At 44.0% G+C, this 18,294-nt stretch overlaps 1 protein-coding gene across 13 annotated transcripts in view; it reads right to left on the reverse strand.

Moving 5' to 3' along the window:
- APBB2 (amyloid beta precursor protein binding family B member 2) overlaps positions 1-18,294 on the reverse strand; it is a 301,427-nt gene that overhangs the window by 79,434 nt on the left and 203,699 nt on the right. For 7 of the 13 annotated variants that reach the window (XM_081154831.1, XM_081154835.1, XM_081154830.1 and 4 more), the window contains 4 exons: positions 13,818-14,026; positions 7,195-7,257; positions 6,725-6,810; positions 6,560-6,620 (listed from right to left, as the gene is read on the reverse strand). In XM_081154831.1, the coding sequence (XP_081010957.1) occupies positions 6,560-6,620; positions 6,725-6,810; positions 7,195-7,257; positions 13,818-14,026 (419 nt within the window). The remainder of the gene's footprint in view (positions 1-6,559; positions 6,621-6,724; positions 6,811-7,194; positions 7,258-13,817; positions 14,027-18,294) is intronic. The other 6 variants (XM_081154836.1, XM_081154832.1, XM_081154827.1 and 3 more) reach the window with 3 other exon arrangements.

Consider the following 18,294-nt stretch of genomic DNA (forward strand, 5'->3'; position numbering starts at 1 on the left):
TCACCATTTCCGACTCCAACATCTCTGTTACTTCCACCCAAATTTCCAGGCAGCCAATGTGACCTTAAAGCTCAGGGACGCGATGGCTGGGAGTGTGTGTGGGGGGGGGGGCACGACACTTTCTTGGGCTTTGGCGTGAAATGCATCTAAGTCTGAGTCCCAGTTCCACCAGTGACTAGCTGTGTGAGAAAACAAATTTATAATACGGGGGAAATAAGCACGATGCCTTGTGTCTGCGGGAAAATTGCACATAGGTCCCTGTGCCAGCCACCTGTCTCCAGCCCTGGAGAGTACACCAGAGAACTACTCTTTCCTTCCTTCTCCAGATTTGATGAGAGATCAGGCTGAACAATTTCCTTGCCAGGTGCCATGGATCAGAACGGCCGCATCCCATTTGGAACCTTCAGATCGCTCAGGATTAGAAGCGACTTCACATTAGAGATGAAGACACATTCATTTTAGGTGAGGACGCCGAAGCCCAGAAAATGTAATGCTTGGTATAATACAATCTTCCTCACCCAGTTCCTTTACTATGGATTTAAAAGACAAGTGTTCTAAAGGCAGTTCTAAAAGCTTCCCCGTGCAAATATCCTGAAAATGATGCTACTCGCTGACAGTAGGATAGGTGGTCAGAGGCCCAGGAGACCCACTTTTGAATGCCATCTCCACTACGAATTGTGTGACTCTAAGGGTCATTTACTTATTTTCTGGGACTCACTTTTTTTTTTTTTCCCCAGCTGTAAAGGAGGCCTGTTAGAACCTCTCTATGGTCACTTTCAGCTATAAGCAATTCAATGATTCCAAATAAAAGGTAGCTTTTGTCCATGTCCTTAAAGATGTGATTTTCCATATTGTCCACAAGGTGGCAGCACATCGCCTTTACAGAAGTCCGAGCAGAGTGACACAAAGGCTGGGAAAGAACTCCAAGAAGCTAGCACAGATTTTTCAAAGCATTAAGTTTTCTGCAATCCAACTACTAAAATTTTACTTTTGTGTTGATAATTCAAGCATGTGGCCAGCCATGTGCCACATGCCATGAGAAAAGTTTTATAGCCCTCAATTTGGATTTTAAGGTATTAAAGTAGGGTGAGCACAGGGGAGAGGCTAAAATAATGGGAATTTAGAAACTCAAGCTATCCGACCACCAAATAGGGCAAGGAGTTGCCTTCCTGATAAACGAAGCATGAGAGGCAATTATTTACAAAAGGTTTGAATACACAAAAATTTTAAAAATAGTTTTACGTGGAAAAATGACACAAAGAGAAAAAAATGATTACCAAAAAATATTTAAGATTATAATAGTTTTGAATTTAAAAATGCATAGGGACAAAACAGCAGTGTGGCATACTGAATTAGATCCTGGAACAGAAAAAAGACATTAGAAGAAAAACTGGTAAAAATCAGAATAAAGTATTTAGCTTTGTACCAAAGTTAATTAATTTCTTGGTTTTGACAAATGTACTATGGTCACGTAAGACAGGACATTAGGGGACGCTGGGTGATGGGGATCGAAGGATGCTGTCCTATCTTTGCAACTTTTCTGTAAATCTGAAATTGTTCCACAATAAAACTTTTATCTAAAAAATGCATAGAAAAATAAGAGGGAAAAAATAGCCAAGAATTGACAGAAACACAAAGAGTTTCATAGGAAATGTCCTGTCTCGATGATGATTTAAGAAGGGAAAATTTGAAAGTAGGAGGTAGCAGCTCACATGCAATAAAACAAAGATAAATAAATAAAAATGACAAAGCCTGGGGTGAAGCGGGCAGTGGGCGAAGAGGTGTGTTCTAGGATATTACTGATGGAATTATATGCTGCTGCAGCCTTTCTGAAAGCAATTTTGCAATAAGTGACAGAAGCCATAAACTGATAGCCTTTGACCTGGTAATATCAGTTTTAGCGGCCTATACCAAAGAAATAATTTAAAAGAAAAAATAGACACCTATTTTTATGAAGCCGTAGATCTGCTTTGTAGTTCTGGAAATTGTTCCCATGACCAATGGGTGCCTAGACGAACTATGGTGCCAAAAATTACATGGAATATCATAATGGAATTAAGAATCTGAGAACTGTAGAAAGGAATATGTGAAATAATTTTTAAAGAGCTCACTCTATGCAATGTAGTATCCTTGAATGGGTCCTGGAACAGAAGGATATTAGTAGAAAAAAAGGGAAATGTGAATAAAGTCCATAGTTTAGTTAATATTAACTTCTTAGTTTTGATGATTGTGCCATAATTATGAGGATGTTATTAGGCAAAGCCAGCTGAAGGGTATATGGAAACTCAATCTTTGCAACCCTTTTATAAATCTTTTTTTAAAGTTAAAACAAAGAGCTCAGAATTATACACAAACTCACTTATATTGCTATCAACTACAAAAATACTTACTGTATAAATATTAGGTAGGCTCGAAAAAACATTTTCAAAGTTATAAAAATACTCTTCTCTTTGGGGGGTGGAGGGAAGGAGGAGGGAAAGAGCGAGAGACAGACAGAGAGACAGTCATTTGGTGTTGCCATTGCTAGAGGTCTCACTGAATTAACGATTGTCAAGATGCCCAGACTCACGGTGGCTGGAGAGGATCAGGAAGTATCCACATCCTGACAGTCTAAAAATAATTTTTATTTACTTATTTATTTAGCATGTAAGTCTTATTTAGGGAGTAAGGAAGACATATTCTATAATAATCTTTTTAGTAATCACTCCTCAGGGGCTACATTTAGAATTTCATGATATGTGAAATTAAATATTTTTCTTTTAAAGGCAAGATACTTTCTACTTATCAGTTTCCTAGTCCATGGCAGACTGAAAAATGTGAATGTTTATCTAAAGAAGCCACTTCCTTCTACAGAGCGTGAACAGTTGGGAAATCCTGGTCTTCTGGCTACTGGCCCCTCTTAGGCGCCCTAGGCAGCATTAGAGGTGGGGCTGACTACGAGGGGAGATGGAGGGTGATGGTGATGGGGGGCTCCTCCAGGGCGGCTTCATTAAAGTCCGTTCTAAACTCACTGGCTTCTCCAGGATTTGTAAACAGTAATTGCACTTAGGCCTGCTGGATTTGGAAATAGCCGTAATTCTGAAAGCACATCTTGGCTTTCCCCACAGGGCTTCCCTTGGCCTGATTCCACGAGGGGGCGGCGCGACCACACAACCCGAGGAGCAGCTCCGCGAGACAGCTCAGCATCTGCGAAGGGACATCACCGGGGCCATCTGCACAGTGGTTCCAAAGGGTGTGCGTCCGCCAATCCCCAGCAACGCAGATTATCCCCACTCCCAGTCCCGCTTCCTCCCGCTGCGGGCCCGCCTTCGTCACAGGGCTGAAATCACACTACTGAGGGATGAGCCGGAAAAAGCTGCATCCATTGCACTTTCAGAGTCTAGAGTTCATCTCGGGCTCAAGTGAGACCCGCAAGCGGGTCCACAGTCCTCCACCCATTCACTGGAAATGAGTTTTGCTCGGGTGTTTGTCCTTTGCTTCCAGGGACTAATGCTGTGAAATTCCAACAGACAATAAGCACATTTCTCTTTATCTCTAAATATCTGGAATTTGTTGAGGACAGCGATCACATTATTTGCTGGAAGCCCCTAAATAAAGTTCCAAGTGAGACTTTTCTCTAGACAGTCTGGTGAGCATGGTTGGACTCTGGCGCCAGGTGGCCTGAGTTCAAACCCTGATTCTACTACTTATTAGCTGTTGAACTTTCTATGCCTCAGTTTCCTCATATGCAACATGAAGATAATGACACTGGCCCACTACATTTTCATGAGGATGCAAGTCAACAAAAATAGTCTTTAGGATCCTGCCTGGCAAAAAGTCAGCACTCAAAATAAAGACTCATTATTATAATTGTTTTATAATGAGGCACTAGACAAACCATCGCATTCCATAAGGAACTGGGCTACTTTTGACTTATGCACAGTGTGATTTATATAAAGTGGGGCTTGAAAACTCTTTTCCCCTCCCTATATGCTTGGGGTCCTCAACAGCAACAGTGACTTTCTAGAGCATGGGGACCTTCAGATTCAAGGTGGGAAGGGTAGTTAGAAGCAGGTGCATTTTGCCGAAGTCACTTTAAGACTCTGAGATGCCCTTAGAGATACGTGTCATTCACCCTCATGTACATAGACACAGTGACAATGCCCTTATATTTTCTGTGCCTCTTAGAGAAAGCGTTCGTTCTCATAAGTCTTCTCAGATCTTTTATAGAACAAAGTAAGATATACAATAAATAATACAATACATGCACATCTTTGCCTAGAACTGAGTGCAACTTCAGTAACTTATGACAAAGCCAAGCCTCCTTACGAACACGAACAAATTCACAGTAGGTGTGGGAACAGACACGCTGGCTACAGAAGGCGGCAGATAAAGAATTTGGTAAGCAATACAACTGGGAGGAAAAAAAGGGAGCTCCGATTTGGGTGGTATGTCAACCAGGCCTCCATTCCTGGTACCGGTTCCACCCCCAATCCAGGCAGGGCCCTCTCCACCCTCACGTGTCAGTCTCAAAGGGCTTTACAGTCCTCACCGCCCCAGCCCTTAGGAGTGGAGAAAGGGCCCGGCCAGGCACTCAGCTGGTTGCAGCCTGGTCCCACGCACCAAAGGGCTGCAGGCTTGATTCCCGGTCAGAGCACATACTTAGGTTGTGGGTTCGATCCCCAGTCGGGGTGTGTATGGGTGGCACAGATCGATGTTTCTCTCTGACATTGATGTTTCTCTCTCTCTCTCCCTTCCCCTCTCTCTAAAATCAATAAAAACACCTTTGGGTCCTTAAGTGAGGAATTAAAAAAAAAAAAAGTAGAGAGAGATACCTCCGCCGTTCACCCCTCCTCCAGCCTGTGCTCATGGCCCTTGCAAATCACCTGGTAGCAAAGCAAATTATTCACACCCCACCTTCCTGTTTTACTGCGTCCCTTCCTCGCCATAAAATGTATGGTTAAAGGCCAGCATGCCAGCGGCAGGCCCAGGGCTTGTTCAGAGCACCTTCATGTGGTCAGGCCGCGCTCAGAAGAAAGCTGAGCAGACCAGGAGCCACAGGGACTTCCCCAGAAGCCTCGAGAGTCTTACAGAGCTGATGGCCACTTGGCGGTTTCTGGCAAAGAGCCCGGGTTCTGAACCTGCACGGTGTGACCGCCACTAAGGGAGCCCATGTGCTATTTTATTCACAGACACAGATCTGCTCTGAGATTCAGAAAAAATATCTAGAACCAGCTTCATAATCTGCAAATGAAAATGAAATATGCAAAATGAAAATGCAGGACCCTTGTTAAAAAAAAAACAAAAAACAGGAAGAAAATGCTGTAACAGTATTAAAATATGAAACTTTTAATTTTTACATTCTCCTTCCTGACTTACGGTGTTTTTAACTTGATATTAATGTCATGCTCCCTTGGGTATGGGGATGCTTGCAGGGTGAGTGCAGACCATCACAGGCACCCGGGAGCCCTGCTCACCCCCACAGACCATCGTCTTCCAGGCTCCCCCTCCCACCAGCTGCTGGATCGACCCCGGCCAGAGGTAGGGACATTGTGTCCTGGCCAGAGGTGGTGAATCCCCCTTTCCCATGGACTCACCCACCCCTACCCTCCAACTCAAAGGAGACTTGTTTCCCTCAAGTTTCTTGCAACATCTGTGCCAGGACATGCCAGGTACCTAGACTGAGAGTTGGCAGGCTTCACCCCCACTGAGTCACCCACTAAACACCCCAGGTGCCATCAGCCTGGGCTGGGCAGGCCACTACTTTGACCCTTCCCGAGACACCATGGAGCTTGTGTGCACAACACCAACTCTCCCCGTGTTCATACCTAGTCCCCTACAGGGGTGGGAGGCAACGGAGGTTGTTGGGTGGGGACAGGTGTAGGGAGGTGTGGCAGGGCCTGGGGTAGGGAGGTGGCGGGGCTGTGCATAAGCCAAGGTGCATGCTCCATTGCCCCACTGGGCTTCACTTAGTAATACACACAGTCAAAGGTAAAATTAGTAAGAATTTCAATATGGCGACTGCATTGCATTAAACCCCAAGCCCGGGGCCCTGATTCTCAACACAGGGTCCTGTGCAAATACGTGACCCCATGCCTGTAACACTGGTGCCCCACCAGAAGGCCAGAAGCAGAAGTTCACCCTCACTTTTCATCATAAAGCACGCCTGCGTTTACAACAGGGATGGCAGAGGCTTCCCCGTGCACAGGTGAGGCCTCCCTGGAGGAGGTGGTGTGAAGGGTCTCTTCCCACCTGTGCGGCTCTGAGAGGCAGAACCTGGTTCACCTTTAAAGGCTTCTGAAGCCCACCCAGTCAGACAATGATTTTAACTCGCTCCACTGTGCAAACAACCGATGTACTGAGATACAGGCAGAGTCGTGATGATTTCAGCAATCCTCCCAGAGCTAACCTCGTCTAGGGATTTACGTTAAGTGCTGTGAGACAGAAAAGAGAGCGGATCGGGGGATAATTACTTAACAAGTGGCTCTACATCGATGTTTTGCAAAAACTGGGCCGTTATCCAGAGTCATTACTTTGAGGTGAGATATAACCTAGTTGCTGAAAGCACGTTTTTACAAACCTTGGCTTCTGGGTCACTGTTGATGCTACAAGAATCGTCATCATCAGCATGGGGGGCATTTCTAGAAAAAAACATACAAACAAACAGAAAACAAGACTTAGAACTATATTGCAAACTCCGGTGGCAAAAAGCCACCCATCACAGCCGGTCCTTCCAACGCCCTACCTGAGCTTCAAAGATGCATAGCGTAGCGTTGCTCCTTCAAACTCTTTGAGACTGGGGTCTGGGTTAACTGTGGCTGCGTGCAGATCCTGGAGGGAGACAGACACCTGTTAGTGGAGAGTGGGGAGGGCCCAGGACATGGCTGCAAAAGTCACGAGGGAGGAGAGCCCTCCCGGCCCGAGGCAGAGTGCACGTGAGCTTAGGCAGGAGGAGGCATGCAAGGGCCGCTGGATGCTGACTCGGTGCAAGGCGCCGCTCACAAGACAACAGGCAACCTGGGCAATCAGCTGGAAGTCATTCACAGGGGGAGACGTCCAAAAAGGCCACGTGTGTGAGCTGGACGTCCCTAGCAAGAAGCCCCATCATTCCGTCCCTGCAGAATGCATGATATTCACAGAGGAGAGAAAAGTACAGCCACAGCCATGCACAAAGGACAACAGAGTAAATGATCTAAAAGCTGACAATATACTTGCCTTCCAAATGTCACTATTAATCTTTCCCCCATTCAGAACAGCAAAATCACTCCATGGCTGTTTCTAGACATATAATTATCCACACAGGAAAAAAGCACATTCATTTAAAATAAAAATAAAAATAAAGGAAAGGAAAGGAAAACAAAAACACAAGACACTGTTGTTAGAATTGGTATTCACAGGATGGGTTAGGGACAAATTCACTCTAATAGCAACTTGCCAGCTCCCTCTCTCTAGATCTAGATTAGCACCTGAAGACTAGGCAGGAGGAAAGAGATGGCACTTTACTTACCAAACACATGCCTGAACATTATTAGCAGACAGAGACGTTATTTTCTAAGTGTGGTCTTACAAGCAAACAAAATGCTTCCAAATATTAAATGCCCAGTACACCTCGTTCCGTAGGAACCACTTTCTCTCCCATGAACCAAATAGAACTGTTGAGATTAGGGATGACATTTGTCAATGTGCTGATTTGGACACTGAGGAGTGTCCTTGACTAAGGGCATAAAAAGCTGAGGGGTTAAATTATTTTCATTTAAAGAACAAAAAAGGACAATGCAGGGGGAAGAGTTAGTAAGGAGCAGTCTGACTCAAGGTCTTGCTGAGATTTAACCTAACAGAAAGTGATCTGGAGCAAGCTCTATAAACTCCTCCAATTCATAGAAAGCTCTACTTCTCAGGCACACAAGCTTTTTCACAAATTAATATTTGATCACTAAACACAGTTACAGAACAAAGCGCAGAAGCCTTGCCTTGGTGGAAGAGCTCTGACAATACATCTTTGCATCTCAACAACAACTTCCATTCATCTTAGACAAAAATGACTTTTTCCCCCCACTAGGTTGAGGGACTACTCAAGTATTTTTCATCTAAGATTTGGGGAAATAATACTAATAAAGCCCAGGGACATCCTTATGAATTTGTTGCACTGACTTGGTGGGCAAATCTATTTTCTCAGATAACAAATCCACAATGGAAACTTCAACTAAAGTTCTTTGACAATAAGAAGTAAACACGACCCCTAACTTTTGCTCACAACATCAGTACTGTTTTAAAAACCACTCAAAGCAGAAGGAGCTAAGTTCCAATATCCTGTGCTCTGAAAGATGCACTTATCTAACCCTGCAGGACTCTGAGGGCAACGTCTTTGCGAACTGAGATCCATGAGCTCTCTTGCACACTTGGTGTCACCGCTGCTTTCCTTTTCAGACTAGGCACCTGAACTGCAGTTTTTAAAACAAATTAGAACTTAGACCACTGTATTTATTTTTAAAAGTAATCTCTTTTGTTGAATAAAAGAGTATGGGTGCTGCCCAGCCCATTACCTCTCTCCTACTCCATCCCCAAAAGCAGTGTTCAGCTTTCACTGAGGAGAAAATGAGACACAGGAGGGTCTTCCAGGGTCAGCTGGGGATACCTGGCAGCCCTGGGTGGGTGTCAGCTTTTGCGCATGTGTGTTTTCCCGGGGAGATGATCCCCAATTTTTCTTATGTTTTCAAAGGGGCAAGCGACCAAAAAAGGTTTACAGTCACCCTTGTAGGGGTATGGAATAGAAAATAAAATTTTAAGCTAAAGTTTCTTTTAAAAAAAGAAAAGAATACTATTTAGCCCCAAATCATCACCATTTGTTTACATGTGAGCAACCTTTGGTTTTCACTTATTCAAATTTGAAAAAGGATATCAGATAATGAATTAGGGCTAAGATAATTGTGTTTTTGTGGAGAAATATTTTTTAAAAGGGTGGATGTCTGACAAAAGGAGTCTGAAATTGCAAATTATACTCAAGAGACACTCTGGTGGGATTGGGGAGGGTGAAAGAAGAGTATTTTTAAAAACAAGTATTCAGAAAAACCTTCAGCATTTAATAAAAAGTTCTCTGTAAGTGTGGGTGGTTTAAAATGTTTTATGCATTTACTCTGAACGAAAGGGTCCCTGTAAAGTAAAAGTCGATTATAGTCCTAAAACTCCATGAATCTCACTCTCATGCTATGAAGACTTGAGTCGGCTGGCAAGCTTCCAACAATCACCCTTTACAGATTTAAATAAACAAAGGTCTTACACAGTGATTTCACAAAAAACTTAAAATAACATGGGCACCCTAAAGAAACCCTTTCACACAAAAATCCAGTAAGGAAAAATCGTTTTATGTTACAATTACGTCGAAGACTTTTTTCCCCTTCTATATTTAAAAACATTCATTTTTTAAAAAGTTTCTCTCCCATAAATGACCACAATTTTCTTTTTTAAAATTAAGGGCAATGGAAGACAAAAACAACCAGTTTTAAATTTTAAGAACCACATATTCTATTCATCTAATTTTTTTTTTAAATTAAGAAGAGAGAATACAATATTTTATCCAGTATGTTTTTAAAAAACCCACAACCCAACGGAGATTCTTTGTTTCTACAGAGAGTCTGTAGCTGCCCCAGTCTGTAGTCTAGGTGGTGGGAGTGAGATATGAAAGAGAAGAGACAGAGAGAAAGACAATGAGAGGAAAAGGCAGGTGGGGCAAAGACACAGGCACAAAGTCAGGGAGAAAGGGTAGCACAGGAAGAACAGACCGTCTTCCATGAGTGATGACCTCCCAACTGATCACCTTTCAGGCAGCACGGCTGAGTGATGCCCTGCTGCCAGAGTTAAAGCTGGGGACATATTCCTCTGGTGCTTGTCTTGATCTTGCCCAGGCTGCAGTGCTCCTGACCCTGATTATGGTGATTATGCTCCATTCCGGGAGAGTCCTGTGTCCAGGGGGCCTGACCCAGGGCCTGGAGTGTGGCACTTTCATGACCACACAGCAGAAGCTGTGTGAGGCTGAACCCACTAAAGGATTTCAATTCTATAACCTTGACTACGGAGAGCTTTCTGCTTCCATATTTCTCTTCCGACATCTCGGAAAGCAATTCCCCAAGTCACACAAAACCCCACTTTCTCCCCCACCCCCTCTTCCTGAGGAACTGGGAAAGAGCTCGGGTGGCAAGATTACAAGGAAGACTCGCCAACGGGCTAATAGTTACACATAAAAATACTTCGTGTGGCTCTTCTAAAATTCAACATCGAAGTAATCTGGAACAAGCCAATGGATTGGGGGGAAATGATCACGGGCCAAATTTTGGCAGCAAATGCTTCCTGGACAGTTTATAAACTTTCAAAAATACTGCTGGCATGTGCGGAGGAAACATTATCCGCTGTGCTTAACACTTCCCCAGTCGACTCTGGAATGTGATATGTAAAATTGTCAAACTGTAAGGAAGCCTTCAGTCCTAAACTTTTGTGAGGCTTAGTCAACAGATCTGGCACTTTTTTTTTTTTTTAAAGCCAGCTCAGAGAAAAGCTGAATAAAATATGCATTTCTAACACAACATATTACAAGTTTCTTCTCTCCCTTAACATTTCGCATTCTCTCATTTTTCCAGATTAGTTGAAATCGATTCTATTCAGGGATCAAGGAAATGGTGTCAGAGAAATAATCATTTCTCTTTAACTGTTATTAGCACCTGAGACAATGTTATCAAGAGAAGTCATTTGCTAGAAGGCTCTGCACATGACACAGCCCTCCCTTGGGGTGAGGTAAAGAGATTCCAGGCTCTCCAAGCCCCTGATAATACAGTATAGTGAAGCTTGGGGTAGGGGTGGGGGTCAACAGACCTTCATTCAGGCTTGACTCTACCATGGATTAGGTGTGTGATCTTGGACAAGCTCCTTCACCTCTCTGGGTCTCAGTGTTGTCAAATGTAAAAAGAGAGTGACAACTCTAGTACCAGGTGCATGGAGTTTTATGAGGAGTAAGGTGATAAGGCATGAGCCTGGCCCTGTGTACACTCGACTACCCTTAGTGCCTCTGATTTAATATCCATTGCAGCATCTGCAGGCCCTGGGTATGTGACAGGCTGGGTCTTCTCCCCAATACTTTGCTTCCTCTTCTACCTTCTTTCCCCTTTGCCCTTATGATTTTAATGGATTGCCTTTTAAATCTGTTTGGTTCTTTGACTTCATGAATGGCCTTATGTACAGGAAAAATGAATACAACATGAACAATTGAAAGGCTGATCTGAGGAACACCTATCCCATTGGTCTACTGAAGGGCTGGATATGTCACTTTCTCTGAAACTTCAAAAACTACACATCCATTACCGAAGTTCTTGGAAAGATAAGACTTTGTCAAAAACAATGGCAAGGTTAGCAACAGAAGAGGGGAATGGAACCAATAACAAGGTAGAAATTCCCACCGTCCTGAGCAGAGCACAGGCTCTGGGGCCAGAGAACTGGCCCACCCAACACCAGCTGAGCGCTTACTCAGGTCACTGAGCCTCAGCCACCTCTTTACTCTAATAGGGAGAATGATGGCGGCCTTCTCAGCCACATGAAGGGTCTTGAAGGAACAAATGAAATGACATTTATGAAAATACGGTGAAAGCCATACTAAGTCATAAATAGCAGCTGGGAGGCTGGGCACTGGGACAGTGAGAGGGAAACACTGAATTCCAGTGGAGGTGGGGAGGGAGGGCCACAAGGAGGGACACGACCTGTGGATGGCATGGAGAAGGGGAAGAATAGGCAAAGTGGGCATCGGAAAAAGGCTCTGGGGTTAGAGGTAGACATGCTACCAGGGCCAGCTGCTCACCTGTGTTGCATTCTTCCCAGAACATGGAAATGAAAGTCCACCATATTCATTGAAGAAATGAACATCTGAGCCACAGACACCTTGGGACGCCCTCCTGGACTCCAGGACCCCCACACCCTGGACCCAGAAGGTGAGCTTTAAAAGGACTTCATTTCTCCCACATACAGAGGACAAGAGATTCACTGAACAGAAACAGGTCTCAAAGTTCCTCTAATCTCACCTCTGGGACAATGGGAAAGCAGGGCAGGATGAAACCCCAAAGCCAAGGAAGAGGGGTGAGAAGCACTGGGGCCTGAATTCAGGAGGATTCGGGAACTAGGAGTTCCGCACCCAGTGTTGCCGCTGGTCACTGACCTCTCTGAGCCTCAGTTTCCCTGTCTCCAGTGTAGGGAGAGTGGTGTCAGATGACCCCTTCCCACCCTGGCATTCTCTGGCTGTAGGACACTTCTCATTGGTGAAGACAGCTGAAGGGCTGCAATAGGGGAAAGAAGCCGGAGAATGGAGAAAGACTCTAACAGATGCCAAGAGCCAAGATGTATGGTAAGGAAGAGAGAGGATATCCGAGCCTTAGCGAGAGCCGGCTCGGGGTCCGGGAGGCCACTCTGCGGTCCGGGGAGAAATGCCAAGATGCGACAGGGCTGGGATAGGAAGAGGGCTCCACTGCAGGCCAAGCCCTCTGAGCACCAGGGCCGAGTCGTTCGTCTTTATTCCCCAGGGCCCCTAACACAAGATGAATAAAATGACTGAGTGCAGTTTGCTCAGGGAGCAGGAATACGATGCTTCATTAAAACGTTATCAGAATCACCCAGCGATAAATAGCAAAATCCTACGTGGTTCAGCGGAACTGAGGCACATTCCTGATCGTCAGGAAAAAGCACCAACCGACCACGGCCCTCGCCCACCACTGAGGATACAGCTGCCCCAGCCCCGCACTTTGGGGGTGGAGAATCCGAGGTCCACTGGGTAAGCGAGACGCCCAAGGCAAGTAGCAGCAGGATGTGGCTGGAACACAGGTTTTCCTGCCTCCCAGAAGAGTAAGTAAATAATCAAAGAGTAGGAAACAAGATGTCTTTTTTTTGGTTTTCTACAGCATGGGTGATAATAGTTGCAAATATATAGAGCAGCTTTGCAGGTAAGAGACGCAGTTCAAATGTCATCCATGCCCCCAAAGTAAAAGAAAATGGGTTGTTTAAAGAACAAAAGATTGTGGTCAGAAAAAAGCAAAAAGTCTCGGTGTCAGCGATTAAACCACTTTTCTCAAAAAAAAAAAAAAAAAAAAAAAGCCATTATTTAATTGTGACCTTTTCCAAGTGTAATTCTCTTGGCTATTTGTTATCAGGATTCACGAAGGTTCACTGCAGGACTCTTTATATTAATAAACACCACAATGGAATTCTTTTAATGCCTCAATTCTTTGTTTAAACATTCAGATTTCTTCCTCAGGGAAAGCAGAAATTTATGCTGCTCATTATTTCTAAAATAATGTCACTTCTGCTAAATAAACAGATCCTGTTTTTAAAATAGAAATTAAGCATTTAAGGGCTCTCAAGGGTTATTCTTACAGACATCCTCTCCATGCAATCAAATAATCCAAAGGTAATAAGACATGCAGTAATTATAAGCCGTCTGGCCAAGAGACGTTCTTCTGTGTGTAAATATTTTATGTTGTCAGCACCAAGCAATGGCACCTACAGAGTAAAATACTGCCTCCGGGAGCCATGGGGAATCTTAACCACACTTCTCATTAATCAGCCCCTCTTACTTTCTGTACCTAAAATAGTGTTTCAAGAGATCAAAAGCCATTAAAAAATGAAAACATCCCTGAAAGATGGTATTAACACTATTTACTAAGGGTTGCATTACTGAGGTTTCAAATGCAACATGCATGCTAATCAAAAAGCTTACCTCGATGACCTGTTAGGGCAGAGGCAACGAATCTAAAGGGAAACCACAAGTTACATCCGCTCTCCTAAGCCGTTACAAAGACACTCCGTTTTACCTCATTCTCGGGGGTGGGAGATGGCGTTACAGAACTAAGCGACCCTTTCCTAGATCCCTGGAGATCTTCTGGGATGGAGACAGGGCGTTCCCACTGAGTCGTTCCTGTTGGTATGTGCCAATAATAGGTCCCAGCGATGTCATTGATTTTTTTCCAGCCAGGAGGCAAATCTGGGTCGGTCTGAAATGAGTGATCACTCCATATATCTGCTGGGAAATGGAAAATGAAAGAGAGGGTTTTGTTAAAAGAGGAAACAAATCAGTCTTCCAAGTTTAGTACCAACAGTCAGGAGAATTCCATAGACAGATGTGTCCGTAGCCCAAATGAGAAGAACTACAGCCATCCTCTGGACACAGAGCATGGTACAAGGGGTGACATGCAATAAGACAAGGAAAGAACTGGACAGGAAGGATGACATTCGAGAATACGGACATAAAGGACCCACTATCAAGTCACCTAAGAGCTCCAAGAACCCTGTGATCAAATCAAAGCTCTATTGTGGTTACATGCAGCTGAGTCAGCGCTGACTCCTGGTGACCCTATGAATGAGTGATGTCCAGTGTCCTGTCCTCAGCAGCCCTGCCCAGCTCCTGCAGACTCAGGCCTATGGCTTTTTTTACGGAGTTAATCCATCCACATTCAGACTTCCTCTCTTCCCGCTGCCTTCTATTTTTCCAGCATTATTGTATTTTCCAAAGAATCCTGCCTTCTCATGAACTGTCCAAAGTACGACAGCTTCAGTTTTGTCATTTTTGCCTCCAGTGGTGTTTCAGGCATAATTTGCTCCATTAGCCAGAATTAACTACCCAAGTGAAGTTTGCAAGGTTACACACAAAATCTATCGAATCCTTTTGTAAATTAGTAAGATTTTCTGCCTGATATCCTATTAACATTCCCAGCAATGAGTACAACTCTTTTATTTTTTTAACCGCTTTCTATAAATGAATGCTGTGTTTATATCTTTTAATAACTCCTCCCACTTGATACAAATATATGCAAAGTAGCAATGTCTTTTATAATACTCTAGAATTCTAAAATGCACACAGAAGATTCTCAAGGAAGGCAGCCTGGGAAAGCCTTGGTGTTCAAGAAGGGACCAGACTGACTGTAAAACCAGGCCAGTAATATAAATATAAAGTAGGGTGGGGGTGAAATATAACGGAGAATGGTTGGGACTGTGGCAAACTGTCAAGCACATGCGAAGTCCAAAGGCATTCAAATTCAAAAAATAATTTTTAAAAACTGTGGAGGAGGTGGTAAATAAACCAGCCATTCCCTGGCCTATGAGAATATTTTATAAGTTTACTAAATAACTATTTGGCCTTTTTTGAGTTTGAATATGAAATGGATTAAGTGCTAGAGAAGACAAGAGAGGGAAGAGGAACAGAATAGGAAATTCACAGAGGTGGAGGCATAATGAAGGAATCCCAGGTAGATTATCGACACAGCCATATAAAAACACTTAAGAAACTTGACCTTCAAACCTGGGGATCACTTTATTCTAAGGATTAGGCCCCTTTCTAGGTGGCCATTCAGAAAAGGCTGGAGCCTTCAGGGCCATTCAAATGAGAAAGCCTGTGGGCCTTGATCTGTACAAATGTCGCTGCATCACATGGGCAGGCGTCACTGAGGCTGTTACAGTCCCCGCAGGAAAGAAAGAAGCCACACAAAGAGGCTGATTAAGACTATGGGCACAGATGTACATTCATGAGGCTGTGTGGATCCCAGCATTCACTTTCTCATTTAAATCTGCCAGAGGCAAAACTGCCACTTGTCTCAAATTATGATGGAAATTTCCCTTCCCCCTACAGGAAATTAAGCATGATTAAATAATTTCAAGTTACCCAAACCCGAAACAAACATGTGTATAAAATGCCTTTGTCCTGTATTGGTTTCAGGGGGTTGTCCATGCAGTTATTTTGTTTTCAGCATCTCGACTGAGACAGGACAGGTAAATACATGGGTTTGGGGACTGTTAAAGAAAATCCTATCAACGGTGTTGCCGGTCCCATTCTAGTGGCTCCACGACAAGCTTTGGGACTAGAAGCCGAAAGGACAAAAAAGGCTCTAGTTACCATTTCTGCAGTTTTTGAGGTCTGAGGGCCTCAAGTTGCACATTTATTCTAGTTTTCTCTATAGCTGAGGCATTAGCATTGATGAAGAACAGCTATATACATAGCACTAGGAGAATATGAAATCATGACAGAGACCAAGGTCAGGTTTGGCTGTCTGAGGAGGTACCTCAAGGGCAAAATGAGAGGGGCTATGGGTTTGCGGGGCAGGAACTGGGCTGTTCTGCTTATATTTGTTTTATATTCTGAGTTTCTGTTGAGATTTTGCTGGAATAAAAAAGGGGGCAGGGAGTTATTCTGTTGGTAAAAATTGATGATGGGGAAATGATGATGAAGATAAACACATCTATAGTACCATGAACAGTTCCAGAACCATTTGTAGACTCCCCTCCACACCATCCTACCCTGGGTGTAAGGGCTGTAAGCCCTATGAGGGCAGGCGGGCCTCAAGTCTGTCTCGCTTACCACCATATTTCCAAGACCTAGCAGGTGTTCAATAGCAATGAGCTGGATGGGTGGTGGGTTGATAGATGGATGGATAGATGAATGGGTGGATGGAAAGAAGAATGAATGAAGGAGGGAGAAATGAATGAAGTCCTTGAATGATGGGATTTAGAACTTGGCACTTAGCAAAAGAGGGATTCTGAAGAAATGAGTTCTGTGCAGTGTCACTAAACGGAGCAACTTTCCAACCCCCAGAAATACTAGCTTCTGATTAGGAGCAATGTCTACTCCCCTCGACGGTGCATGCGAATGTTCTTATGCATAAAAAGAAATACCATAGGAAAAATTAGAAAGGATTCTGGGCTGGAAGTCAAGAGACTTTGAGTTGAGATTTTGTTTCTTTTTTTATTGATATATTCAAAATGGAAAAAGACAAAATATGTTTTCTGAGGCACTCAGCCCTATTATACTTCATTGTGTTTAGTCTGCATAGCCCCAATTCACTTTGTTTTTTCCTACATAAAATGATGTATATATTTAAATAAGTACCTTGGACCTTATCCAATGGGTCAGCAGTTTTCAATTGTTATGCAATTGGGGAGGAAGACAGTGGTCTGGGGAGGTGGAATTCCAGGTCCTTCCAGAGCCTTTCGAACACAACAGCACCATTTTTACCTGCTTTACATATTGGTCTTGTGTGTGTAATTGCCCTTGAAAAGGGGATCAGTTGTTTTTAAAAAAAATTCTTGCTTAAAGTAAAGCTTGCAGCCATAGCTAAGGCAAGAGAACAGCGGGACCAAGACATCTACACACGGAAAGGCTGCTTCTGTTATAAGATTGTTTGAACTATTTAAAGCAGCTTAAATGGCTGCCCTCAAATGGACACCACGGTGGACACGGCCTGAAGGAGGCATCAAATGGGAAAATCTGTAAACACCAGGTTATTAGAGGAGAAAGTTCCAACGCCCTTTGACTCCCAGAAAATTATTAGTGAGGTTTCGCTGAAGAAAAAACAAGGAGCTGGTGTTGCAGAAAGGAATGGGAGCTTAGTTCCACTGCCCTTCTGACTCGCAGCAGTTCTCCGCCATGTGCCCCTTCTAGACAGATTGGCCTAGGCTTCTGAAATCACAACGTGGTATTCTCGGCTTTCAGTGGGAACATCCTAAAAGGCCTCCAGACCAGAGAACTTTTTTCTTTTTGGGTGAGTCATTGGGCCACGGTAACCTTGGGCATTTCGACTCAGTACTGGATAACATAAAACAAAACAGGATTCCATCCCAGAGCCAGCCAGCTTCGGGGCTGGAACTCAGACCACCGGTGGGGGCTGCCTGAGGAAAGATTTATAGGAGAGTTAAAATGGAGAAATACACAGACAACCCGAGAGTACTGCCAACTACTCCATGAAACTAGAACTGAGGCCAGCCAGCAAAGACTGTGGACAAGGCGTCAAGCAACCTGGCCTGGAAACCAAGAGAGAACTCTGTAGGGGGCCTCAGATTCCGGCTCAGCCACTCACTATCTGAGTGACCTTGGAAAAGTTACCCCATTCTTTGGGCTTCAGATGCTTATCTGTAAAATGGGGGTCAAAGCAGTACCTAGCTCGCCAGGTAGTGTGTGAAACGTTTGGAATAAAGGTTGGCATATCATAGGCATATTCACGACATAAATGTTCACTGTTACTGTTATCATTACATTATTACTGTCATATATCCAAGCCAACAAGGTAAGAGTATATTAAGCTCCCTGAAGTCACTATAAAGAAAATACTTTCCTACATCCAAACGAAAATGCTCATACAGAATTGATGGGATTAAATGATCACGATGGTTCAAAGAATAAAGATAAAGATGATAACCTTCTGCCGACTCCCTCAAGAAGGATGGCAACGAGGTTCCCTCAGTGGGCTGGATTCTGAGGACCTGAGAAGGTCAGACAAGCCCAGATCCCCTCAGCAGGCCTTT

This window comes from Miniopterus schreibersii (genome assembly GCF_964146895.1).
Source record: "Miniopterus schreibersii genome assembly, chromosome: 1".
Classification (NCBI taxonomy): Eukaryota; Metazoa; Chordata; class Mammalia; order Chiroptera; family Miniopteridae; genus Miniopterus; species Miniopterus schreibersii.